The sequence below is a fragment of the Budorcas taxicolor genome, chromosome 16 (genome assembly GCF_023091745.1).
Source record: "Budorcas taxicolor isolate Tak-1 chromosome 16, Takin1.1, whole genome shotgun sequence".
Taxonomy (NCBI): domain Eukaryota; kingdom Metazoa; phylum Chordata; class Mammalia; order Artiodactyla; family Bovidae; genus Budorcas; species Budorcas taxicolor.
Genome location: NC_068925.1, coordinates 48,098,846 through 48,111,554, shown reverse-complemented (window position 1 = coordinate 48,111,554; position 12,709 = coordinate 48,098,846). Strand labels below are relative to the sequence as shown.

The following is a 12,709-nucleotide window of genomic DNA, read 5'->3' as shown; positions in this document are numbered from 1 at the left end:
AGGGTCAGAGTACGGGCAGTCACACGGTGCAGACAGGATGAGGGAGAGGGGCACACAGAGCGCATCCAGGGCGGGCACCGCGTCCTCCTCAACCGGGCCAAGTCCAAGGCGGCGGCTGGGCTCCCAGGAGCTTCCCTCGGGTCCAGAGCCCGTCCACAGAGAGAGGCCTAAGTGCTGCAGGTCAGACTCCTCCACACGTCACTCAACTTTTATCATGACAAATTTGTTCAAGTCTTCAATAGGAAAGTGCAAAAAGATGTACAAAGAAATGAAATCTCTTCTAGGAAGTCATCCTGGCAGAGCCAGCCAAGGTGGTGTGGGGGACACTGGGATTAAGAGCAGGTGGCACTTCTGGCTGGGTCTTGTCCCCAGTGATGGCATGACTCAGTTTCCCCTTCTGTCCTCGGGTGGCCTGGCTCTAGAAAGGCGGCAGCTTTTCTCTCCTGTGGGGGTCAGGCAGGGGGCCCGGCAGGTGTGGCTGCAAGAGGTGGGTCATGGGTCACAGAGCTGGGTGCTCACGTCCCCATTGGGGGTTCACCAACACCCTGGAGCCACCACTGCCATCTGTCACAGCCAACTACAACCAGAGGGGCTCCTAGCCCAAACCTCCCACACCTGGAGTATAGGAAGCGGGGACCCCAGGGAGGGCCCGTCTGGAAACCACCCCCACCCCAGGGCCTCTACCCTGAAGCAGTGGTTCTACCAGGACAGACAGCTTAGCAGGGGCTGCCCACCAGGTGGAGGAGGCCAGAGTGGACTGGTGGCTTCTCATGAATAAAACCATCTCCCAGCCAGTGACACTGACTCACACACACCCTGAGCCACCCTCCTGGTCCTGGGCACAAGGTGGGGTGGCCAGGGGATGGGGAGTGATGTCCCAGGGCACCCACCAGCCAGCAGGAAAGTGCAGGCAGAAAAGGGTTCCAGGCTGGAGGCAATGGTCCCTGACTCACTACCACGGACATGCACGCACCCTGCATATGTGCACACAGACACACCCGTGTACACAATGGAGCATCCCCACGTGTACCTGCCCATGTCCCACCTTCCAGCCTCCCAGGGGAGTGTCTGGAAGCCTGGAAAGACACACCGGCCCCAAGATGGTCCCCAGAGGGGAAGGGCAAGACCCCTTAAGCCCCAAGAGGCAGCAGAGGACCCCAGACTCAGGGCTGCGGATAAGCGCAGGGAGTGGAGACTGACTGGTGCAGCCATGGAGGGGAGAGGGACCGCGGAGCCCCTGGAGAGGCCTCACCTCCGCTGGGAAGGAGCGCTGCACCAGAGCGAGGTCTCGGGGCCGGCTAGATATCTGTGCAGAGAGAGGGAAGCTAGGCTCGCTGGGGCGGCAAACGCGGGCGGGGCCCGCGGGCGCCCCTGCACATGCCGCCAGGGAGCAGACGGGCACCTACCGGTCACATAGGGCCCCAGGGGCATCTGGTTGTAGTTGACAATCCCTCCCGGTCCAGGGCCCCGGAAGTTGGGCCCAAAGTTGTTGTTGTACATCTGGGAGGAGCCGAAAGCGCCCTGGAGGCAAGGACTCAGGTTTAAAGGTCCAAGTCCCGCACCGGCCCGAGCCCCGCCCCAGGGCGCCCAGGACGTGCGTGCGTGGGGGGCTGGGGCCCAGGGCGCGCGCAGAGCCTGACCTGCTGGATGGTGGGGTCGCCGGCTCGGTTGGTCAGGCGGCTCAGGATGCTGCGCTCCGACATCTGGAGGCGGGCGGCCACCGGGGGGATGCGGGACAGCATGGAGGGGAGGCGCGTCACGTCCGCCTTCATGTCGCTCAGCAGCTCCTCCAGCTGGTTCAGGACTGGGGAGGGAGGCAGGGAGGGGAAGGAGCTGGGACGCGGACGCCCAGGCCGGTGCTTAATAACAAGGCTGTGTTACCGTGTGACTTGCACGCCACGCAGCGGACGCTAGGGGGCGCCCCCAACTCAGCCCTCCCAGCCAACACGTTAGAGACCTGCCCGCTGGACGAGTCTGGTTTTCCAAACAGCTTCTCCAGGGGCCCCGAGGGCTGCAGAGATGAGAGCCGGGAGCTCTGACCCAACACTGGGCTTCCCTCCGGGCCCTCGGCCAGCCTCCTGGCGCCCAGGGAGGTCTGCAGCCCTGGCCAAGCCCAGGAGCAGAGCCGCCTGGAGAAACTTCTCCCAAACAGCCAGGGCCACAGAGTCCAGGGCCCTTGGCTCACTCTCCCCCTAACCAGCCTGGGCACTTTCTCAGGCTGAGGACGACGAGGGTCAAAGGTCTGAATCCCAGGAGACCTTGGGCAATTACTTCACCTCCCTAAGCATCAATGTCCCCAACTTTAAAATGAGATAAGAAACCTCACCACTTAAAAATATTACAAAGAGTAAAGGGACAATGTGTTTAAAGATACTAACATAAATTGGGAGACTGGGATTGACATATATCAGTACTATATATAAAATAAGGATTTCCCTGGTGGTCCAGTGGTTAAGAATCCACCTTGCAAGGCAAGGGATGTGGGTTCAACCCTTGATCAGGTAGCTAAGACCCCACATGCCAAAGAGCAACTAAGCTTTCCCACCACAACTCTGAGGCCACACACCACAACCAGAGTCCATAACAAAGATCCCACATGCAGCAACTAAGACCTGACACGGCCAAATAAATATTCAAAAAAAATAGATAACCAATAAGGACCTACTATATAGCACAGGGAACTCTGCTCAATACTCTGTAATGACCTATAAAGGAAAAGAATCTGAGAGTTGTTCAGTCATTCAGTTGTGTCTGACTCTTTGTGACCTCATGGACTACAGCATGCTCAAGCTCCCCTGTCCTTCAATATCTCCCAGAGTTTGCTCAATCTCATGTTCATTGAGTTGGCGATGCCATCTAATCATCTCATCCTCTGTCACCCCCTTCACCTCCTGCCCTCAATCTTTCCCAGCATCAGGATTTTTTCCAATGAGTCGGATCTATATGTATAACTGATTCACTTTGCTGTACAGCAGAAAGTAACACAACATAATAAATCAATTATATGTCAATAAAAACTAAAAATTTTTAAAGGGTCCTTATCTCTTTCACTAAAAGAAGTTAAAAAATAGAAATAAAGCATATTGTCTGGGCTCAACAAACAAGCCTGTACAACTTAATATTCGGCTATATCACCTACCCCCCCACCCAGGGCCTACACAGTGCTGACCTTCAGAAAAAAGCCAGAAAAGCAAGGGCCTCACTTTTCCCGCAGGTTAAGAGCAGAGGCTGGGTGACAGTCTGTCCCATCTGGCTTGGAGGCTGTGCCCTCGGGGCTGAGGTCCCAAGCCCCACACCCCCACCTACTGCCAAGGAGCCACTGGGCAGATGCAAGCTGTGGGCCCATCTCCAGGGGATGGGCTCACTCACCCTTGTGCAGGACAGCATTGGCAGGCTTGTTTCCCGCGAGAGACTCCTTGGACAGGTGCTGGTGGCTCTCGGCAAGGCACTCCACCTCGGCCAGGCGGGCGTTGAGGGCCATGGCGGGATGGTTGGGGTCCTGGGTCATGTTGAGGTATGCGGCCCTCCGGAGCTGTTCCTCAATGACCAGCGCCTGCTCCAGCAGCTGGTGGGGGTGCGGTGAGGGGGGGTCAGGGTGAGGGGAGGGACTGAGTGCTGGCCTGGCTGCCTCCCCAACAGCACCCACTCCCACCGGCCAGGGCTCTGAAAGAAAGGAAGGAAGGAGGACAGCCCCTCTCCACCCAGCTGCTGACCATTCTCTTGGCCACCCCTCAGAGCCCTCCTCAAGCTGGATCCTCTGCACCCATTACCCAGAGCAGGGACGCTCGCCCAGCGGGGTCTGGCTTCAGAACAAGGAGCCAGCACCTGTTGGTTGACTGACTCAACGATTCCCTTTCATGGATGGTCTGGCCCACACCCGGATATTCGGGCAGGGTATAAGAAATGCTTGCTCGTTTCTTTGCCCCAGGCCTTCTCATAACCCACCCTCTTGCGGCCCCCTAACCTTCAACCTCTGGCCCCTGCCAAGGACTGACCTTGAACCTGCGGGCCAGGAACTTGTTCTTCATCTCCAGGTAGTTGCCCTTGTGGATCTCAGACTTGAAGGGCTCGTTGAGGATCATGTATCTCGGGTCGTTCTGGATGTCCTGCCAGCGGGCATAGCCGTGCCTAGGTGGGGGCCGTTAAGGGCAAACCTGGCCACGGGGTGGAGGGAGGGAGTGGTGGGGAACCAGCCCAGGGTTTGGCATCTTGACTCTGCGCTTTCCAGACAGGCATTAACCTTGGCTGCAAGAGGATCATGTGGGTGACAGTGACCTGACAATCAGCGGACACCAACAGGGGCCCCCAGGGGCCCAGGCAGGGTCTGAGGCTTCACCAGATGAACTTCTTCATCCCCCAAATCCAGAGGGTGGAGACAGCTGAGTCCTAACCCCCAGCACCTGTGCTGTGACCCTAGCTGGAAACAGGGCATTTGCAAATTAATCAAATCAATTAATTAAATTAAGAAAGGGTCATCCTGGGCTGGAGTGGGCACCAATCCAGTGACTGAGGTCCACAAAAGAGGAGGAAACTTGGACACAGACAAAGAGATACCCAGGGAAGAAGGCCCTGTGACAACAGAGGCAGAGATGAATGATGCAGCTGTGAGCCAAGGAGCACCAAGGAGCCAGGGGCAGGCAAGGAAGGGGCCTCCCCTGGAGCCAGAGGGAACAAAGAAACACCGCGAAGTTTTCTTGCCAAGGGCCCACAGCTAGAGAGGGGCCGAGTCAGGATCTGAACCCAGGCAAGCTAGCTCCAAGCATCTTTTTTTGTTTTTTAACTCTGTGTGTGTTATTTATTTATTTAGTTGCACTGGGTTTTGGTTGCAGCATGTGGGATCTGGTTCCCTGACCAGGGATTGAACTCCCATCCCCTGAACTGGGAGCACAGAATCTTAAGTCACTGAACCACCAGTAAATTTCCAGCTCCAAGCAATGTAACCTCAGTAAACTGTGGCCTGCAGGCCAAATCCAGCCCACAGCCTGGTTTTGTAAATAAAGTTTTATTGGAACATGGCCATGCTTGTTGGTTTACGTATTGTGGTTACTTTTGCTACCCTGGCAGAGTGGAGGAGTCCTCTGTGAAGTTCGAAATGTCCACTCCTGGGTCCCTCCCAGGAAAGATCTGCTGACTCCTGACCTACAACTTTCCACCTCTCATTATAATGCCTAGTCTCACTCGAGACTGTCATCAACGCCAGCTTTGCTGGGGGGCTCTCCCCAGGTAGTTGTGTGTCCCTCTCCTTGTCTCTGGAAGGTCTGCACTCAAATATCACCTTCTCTGACCTCACATTAATCACAACCCCCACCCCCAAAGCTCCCTTTGCCTCATCCCCACCTTTTCATGTTCACTGTGTCCCACACTTTGCTAATTTATAGTTTTCACTGTCTACCCCTAGTTGGATATGAGCTCTGGCTAGACAGAGATTTGGGGCTGTTTCATTCATGGCTGCATACTCCATGCTTGGCACATGGTAGATCATCAGTAAAGATGGAATCGAAGAATGAACAAATGAATAAAAGCCCTCCTAAATGGTGAAGCACCCTTCAGATGTCATCACTGAGCGGAGGTAAGGTCTGGATCAGGTAGGAATTAGGAGCATTCATTGTAGAGTCAAATGGAAGGGCTGTGTGTCCCTGAGCAAGTCACTTGGCCTCTCTGAACACCCACTGCCTCCTCCATATAATGAGGATCAGAGTAGCAACCCTTTGGGAAGGCTGCTGTGAAGATGGAGTGAGTACTGAGTATAAAGGAACAAGCTACCTTTATGATCACAGTCACTGTCATCATCACCACCACCAGGAAGGGGTCCTTGGTACCTGGTCAGGAGCACCAGCCCAGACTCCTCCCCCCACCAGCCCCACACCCCTCCCTGAAGCCCACAGAGGGACACACCGGAGCCCTGCCCCGCTGGTGTGGCCAAGGATACGTGACGATGCCCGCCAGCAGCCAGTAGTCGTGGCGCCGGTGCCAGATGTCGTAGATTTTCCCCGAGGACACAGCGGCACGCTCCTCATTCTGCCACAGTGTGTGCAGCTCTGGGAAGCCACCCGAGGGAAGCAGGATGAGGTGCCCCCGTCCCACATAGGGGTGGGCCTGGGTAAGCCTCTCCCTCACCACCCCCACCCCGAGCACTTCAGTGTTCCAGTGCTACTAGGAAAGGTTATACCACGGACTTTGTCAACCATTCACACATTAGTATCAAACAACCATCCGCCCAGACTCCTGGGACCCACGGTCAGGAAGCCTGTAGCTCTCAAGCCCATGGCCTCACCCCCGATACCTGTGAATCCCCCATCTGCAATGTTGAACATAAACTTGAACTTCCCGATCTTGTCCTCCTTCTTCCCCTCTTCATCTTCCTCTTTGTCACCATTTTGCTGGGTCTCAACAGGCTCCTTCTCCTCAGCTTTGGTGTCATCTGGGGGAGGACAGACCCACACTCATTCATCTACCCCAAAGACAGTGCCCGGGGGAGGGCTTACTCCACCAAGCACTGGAGACCCCGAGGCAAGCGGGAAACACACCTCCCCCACCCTCAAGGGACTCACTGCCCCCAAGGGTTTTAATCAGCAGGCCCCTCTCTCTGTCCTGAGCAGGGAGGGCTGCTCTGGGCCTGGGTGCCCCTCCACCACCAAGTCAGGACCACCTGGGAAAATGGGGCGGAGCGGCGGGGGGGACTGTGAAAATGTAGCTTATGTTGAAACACGGCAATGCTGCCTCAGGGTTCTGATCTGGGGGTAACTATTCCAGAACATTCCAACACTTAGAAGGACACAGGCTGCCAGCCAAACCCCAAAGCTCCAGGCCAAACTCTGTAACCAGCTCTCCTTCCTCCTAGTGGTGGCCGGGGCCACAGGAGGGGTCAGGAGATAGGAGGTAGAGGGTCTGTCCCCTGAGGGCCGGCAAGTCCAGGCCTTGCACGCAGCAGCTCTAATCAGGGCCTGGGGCCAAGGGGAGGCTCAGGAGGCTCCTCGTGGCTCCTTCAAGAGACCAAGGGGACATGGGACAGAGCAAAGTCCAGAGCCCCCGACCTGGCCTGAAGTCGCTGCTGTCGCCCCTGCTGTGAATCAAGCTCAGTTCCAGCTTGTCCAGAACCTTCTCCTTCTCAGGAAGCACTTCTTCTGCAAGATAAAGGGTGTTCAGAGAGCGGGGAGGGGTCCAGAGGGCAGCAGGGACTCTGGCCTGGTGGCTCCCCAACAGTATTGTAGCCACTCACAGAATCCACTCTAGCATCTTACTCGGAAGTCCAACAGGCAGCATCTGGGAGGATCCACTGGGGAGGCAGGTGGGGACAGGGCCTCATTCCACCCACCCATCTCAGCAGCAGTCTCTCCTAAACTTCTCTCAAGGCACAGTCCCCAGATCCTCTCTACTGTAGAGACGACCAGAGGACTCAAAGCTCTGGCAACACATCAGGCCTTCATCAACACAAAGCACCTCTTACAGACACCCAGAAATGTCAGGCAAAACCTATCACATTACAAAAAAAAAAAGAAAAACACATAAGTGCACTCACACAACTAATGGAAATTATCAGGTGCCATAAATGAAGACGGAACTTCCTGGGTGGCTCAGAAGGTAAAGAATCTACCTGCAATGCAGGAGACCCAGGTTCAATCCCTGGGTTGGGAAGATCCCCTGGAGGAGGAAAAGGCACCCCACTCCAGTATTCTTACTAGAGAATTCCATGGACAGAGGAGCCTGGCGGACTACAGTCCATAGGGTTGCAGAGAGTCAGACACGACTGAGCGACTAACACTTTCACTTTCTATAAATGAAGGGAAACTAAAAGCTCAAGAAGCATGCACGGGGGTCCTGGGTTGGGGGTGAGTGGACACCAGAAAGAGGCCTGCGGGACTCCAGCTGTGTCTCAGCACTGAACAGGAAGGGCGAGGCCGCAAACATGCAGAGAACTGGAATTAAATCAAGAAACTGACACTCTTCAACCACTATGCTTCTGCAAAGGAGGAAAAGTGTCATCCACCAGCTCATGGCCAAGTTGTGAAAGAATGGCTCCCATGTGGAGTCCAGGGTCAGAAAGTCTCCAGTGAGGAGCCAAACCCAACACACAGGTGTGTAGGCTGTGGAATCTGAATTGTGCCATAAGACTGGCCTCACACCAGCCAGGCCACTAGTCAGGCCACGAGGCCCCAGAGTTCTGGAAACAGAAAGGGGGACATTCCTGCTACCCAAGTGACATGGGTTCTCAAGGATAAAACAATCCCTGATGAAGATGTACCCAAATGAAACTCGGAAAACAATACCCAGACTTCCCTGGTGGTACAGTGGATAAGAATCCACCTGGCAATGCAGGAGACACAGGTTTGATCCCTGGTCTGGGAAGAATCCACACGCTGCAGAGCAACTAAAGCCCATGGGCCACAACTACTGAACCCATGTTCTAGAGCCCGCAAGCCACAACTACTAGAACCTTCGAGCCCTAGAGCCTGTACTCTGCAGCAAGGGAAGCCAGTGCAATGGGAAACCCACACACCACAATGAAGAGAACCCCCCACTTGCTACAAGAAACGCCATGTGCAGCAACAAAGACCCAGTGCAACCATAAAATAAGTAAATAAGAATTGTTTTTTTAAAAAAAAGAAAACAATATCCATCAGCCAGACAGAGAAGGAAGAGAATACACAGGAAAAGACAAGTCAAAAAGAAAGGAAGTAGAAAAAGCTAGATTAAAAACTCTAGAAAGGAAATACACAATCGCTAGTATGTCAGACGTTTTACTGCATATTTTTTAAGTGTCCTCCCAGACTTCCTGGCCCTGGAGTACAAGCCTTGTACATAATCCTTAGAACTGTGAACATGATGGATTCTACTTTCCTGAGCAAGTCATGTGACAAGGCACAGGTGATCTTAAAAGACAGAGATTATCCAGGTGGGCATGACCTCATCACACCAGCCCCTTAAAAGCAGGGTTTTCTCTGAATGGTCACAGAAAAGGACATCAGAGATCTGAAGCATGGTGGGGATTCGTGTACCACTGTTGGCTTGAAGACAGAATGAGCCCCATGGCAAGAAACATAGGCAGTTTCTAGATGCTGGGAATGGCCCCCCGCTGAAAGCCAGCATGGGAAAAAGGCTTCAGTCCCCCAACCCCAAGGAGCTGAAGTTAGCCAACAAGAATGACCCGGAAGTAGCTTTTCCCCCAAGCCTCCAGATGAGAACTCAGTGCAGTCAATGCCTTGACTTCGATCTTGCAAGTCCCTTGGCGGAGAATCCAGTCACACCGCCACAGACTTTTGACCCATGCAACCATGAGCTAACACATGGGTGTCATTTCATGCTGCTAAATTTGTAAAAATTCACTGCGCAACCATAGAAAATAGTACAAATAGGTTAAAAACAGCTGTATGAAGAAGGTAAGAACTGAAGCTAGATCTGAGGGTGATTCAAAAAGCCTTGCAGAGAAACAAATCTTGTACCTGCTTTTCTTCTTTGTTGAATTTGGAGCCTGTTGTTAAACAAGAGCTACTTGTGTCTACTGCTGATCACCTGGGTCCCCCAGTAGGATACAAATTCTATGCGAAGGCTTTGGCTTTGGTTCACTGTCTGTATCCCCAGTGCCTGGGACAGCTCCCAACACACAGTGGGTGTTTAAAACATATTTGTTGGATAATGAATGAATAAATGAGTAAAAGGAATTCCAGAAGAAAATAAACATAATGGGAGGAAAGATAACACTCAAGGAGGGAATGACTGAGAATTTGCCCATAATCAATAGAAGACACAATACTCAACTTTAAGAATCACAGCCAGGATTTATCACAAGCAGGAGAAATAAAAATTTCATTGCAGTGAAACTGTACAAGACCAAAGACTAAGAGAAAGTCTTAAAAATGGTCTTACCATGTTAGGAAAGATAGGAAAGGCAAGTTTCCTACAAAGGAGCAGCAATTACCCTGAGAGCAACCTTCTCAGCACAACGGAAGTCAGAATACAAAAGAAATAACATCTTCAAAGTGCTGAGGGAAAACTCCTAACCCACCTTGAATTTTGCTAACTATTATTCAAGAAAAATACAATAAGATATAAAGGAAAAATAACATACAATGAGAGAAATTTGCGTCCACAGAAATTTGTTGAAAGCACCATTGAAGGGTATATTTTGGGAAGAAGGACATTGAACAAAGCAACAATGAACATACTAGAAAACACGAAACTGTTAAGAGGGTGGGAAGATCTAAACAAGGATTATAGTTTAGAAATAAGTAATAGCACATGGGAGATAAGAGGGAGTGGGTCAGAGCTAAAGTTGCCTACAGTCCTTATAATATTCAGGAGGCAACATATTAAAAATTTAAGAGGACAAAATAGAAGTGACTGCAAACTTTCCAAAGGATTTGAGAAGAAAGGGGGGAATAGAAATTCTGATCAATCCAAAAGATGCTAGGAGAAAAAAAAAAAAAAAGAAAAGGCAAGGGTGATATAAAACACAAAATAAGAACAGAAATTCATCCAGATACCTAGCTATTACAATAAATCTAAAGAGAGTAAATTGCTGACTAAAACACAGAGATTCTGTGATTAGATTTAAAACAAGTCCCACTATATATTATTTACAAAAGGTATACCTAAAACTCAATCATACAAATAAAAGTTAAGAAATGTAAGAAAATACCTGCAAATCACATATCTGATATGGAACATGTATTATAAAGAACCCTTATAACTCAAAACAAAAAGATAAATAACCCAATTGAAAAACGGACAATGGATCTGAAAAGATATTTCTCCAACAAAGATATAAAAATGGCCCATGACATTTGAAAAGATACTCAATATCTTTACACACAAGGGAAATACAAATCAAAACCACTTGAGCTATGACTTTTCACCCACTAGGATGGCTAAAATCCAAAAGAGAGATAATAACAAGTGTTGACAAAGATATGGGGAAATGAACCCTATGCACTGTGGGTGGGAATGTAGAGTGGTACAGCCACTGCAGCAAGCAATCTGGCAGGTCCTCCAAACAGGCGAATTACCAAGCGATCCAACAATTCCACTCCTAGGTATACACCCAGGAGAACTGAAGCCTATCCACACAAATACCTATACATGGATGTTCACAGCAGCATTAGTCATAATAGCCAAAAGGCAGCAATAACCCCAAAACCCATCAACTGATGAATGGAAAAATAAAACGTGGTGTATCCACAGGGTAGAATATATTCAACAAAAAGGAATGAAGTTCCAATACTTGCTACAACACAAATGAGCCTTGAAAACACTATGCTCAGTGAAAGAAAACGAGAGCGTTAGTGGCTCAGTCATGTCCAACTCTTTGCAACCCTGTAGACAGTAGCCCACCAGGCTCCTCTGTCCATGGGATTCTCCAGGCAAGAACACTGGAGTGGGTAGCCATTCCCTTCTCCAGGGGATCTTTCCCGACCCAGGGATCAAACCTGGGTCTCCTGCATGGCAGACAGATTCTTTACCATCTAAGCCACCAGGAAAGCCCAAAAGTAAGCTCAATCCATTTAAGCCTAAATAAACCTTAAAGCAAAAAGAATCAAGAGGAATAAGATGGTTATTACATAATAAATAAAACATTTCACCAGAAAATTGGAAAAAACCTGAACCAATATGCACCTAACAACCCAATCCCAAACTAAAACAAAATCTGGCTTTAGGAGAACAGAGACTAACCCACAGTCACAGAGATTTTAACATAAGCCTCTCAGACTTGACTGATCAAAGCAAACCAAAAATGAGTAAGGATATAAAAAATCTGAACAATACAATGATCTAATGCAGCGGTCCCCAGTCTTTTTGGCACCAGGGACCAGTTTCATGCAAGACAAGTTTTTCCACGAACCCGGGGGATGATTCAAGAGCATTACATTTACTGTTCACTTTATTTCTATTATTATTATATAGGTTCCATCTCAGATCATGAGGCATTAGATCCTGGAGTTTGGGGACCCCTAATCTAGTGCACATATTTAGAACCTTACATCCAGCAATAAAAGAATAGATATTCTTTTCAAGTACACATGAGCATTTACAAAATCTGACCACATGAAGCAAGAAAAGGTTTCAACAATATCATACAAACTCATGTGTTCAGACCACAATGTAATTGATTCAGAACTTACTAACAGGGATTTCCCTGGAGATCCAGTGACTAAGATTCCATGCTCCCAATGCAGGGGCCCTAGGCTCAATCCCTGGTCAGAGAACAGATCCTACATACCGCAACTTAAAGCTCGCATGCTTCAACTAAAGATCCCACAAGCTGCAACTAAGACCTGGTGTAGCCAAATTAATAATATTTATGTTTTTTAAAAAAAATCACTAATAAGATGTAGCCCAATAACCTCCAAAGTGTACAGTAGGAAAAGTTATAGCCCACATGCAGAGAACTGAGCCCCTGGCTCTCGCCTCATCCCGGGCCCTATGGCACTAGGACACAGCAGTGCATGGCCCCCACCTAGCCAGGGAGAGACAGGCCTGACACTCCATCAGGGCGGAAGCCCACACCTTTCGGCAGCTGCTCCGGGGAGAGCTGGGCCTTCTCCATCTCCTCCAGTCGCTCCTCTCGGGCCCTCTCCTTGCCATCGGAGCTCTCCTGCTTGTCCTCTCCCTCCACTCTGTCCAGGGCAGTTGGCAGGGCCTAGGGAGGAGAGACTCGGGAGCTACAGGGCCTGGACCTCAATAGGAGCCAGGGAAGGGGCCCTGGGCTTAGAAC

At 50.8% G+C, this 12,709-nt stretch overlaps 1 protein-coding gene across 1 annotated transcript in view; it reads right to left on the bottom strand.

Moving 5' to 3' along the window:
- Window positions 1-952: 952 nt before the first annotated feature.
- The window catches only part of CHD5 (chromodomain helicase DNA binding protein 5), a 63,431-nt gene continuing 51,674 nt past the window's right edge, over window positions 953-12,709 (bottom strand). The window contains exons 33-40 of the mRNA XM_052653637.1: window positions 12,502-12,634; window positions 7,035-7,124; window positions 6,284-6,421; window positions 5,930-6,038; window positions 3,996-4,128; window positions 3,370-3,565; window positions 1,641-1,804; window positions 953-1,306 (exon numbers count right to left, since the gene is read on the bottom strand). Coding sequence (XP_052509597.1) covers window positions 953-1,306; window positions 1,641-1,804; window positions 3,370-3,565; window positions 3,996-4,128; window positions 5,930-6,038; window positions 6,284-6,421; window positions 7,035-7,124; window positions 12,502-12,634 — 1,317 coding nt within the window. The remainder of the gene's footprint in view (window positions 1,307-1,640; window positions 1,805-3,369; window positions 3,566-3,995; window positions 4,129-5,929; window positions 6,039-6,283; window positions 6,422-7,034; window positions 7,125-12,501; window positions 12,635-12,709) is intronic.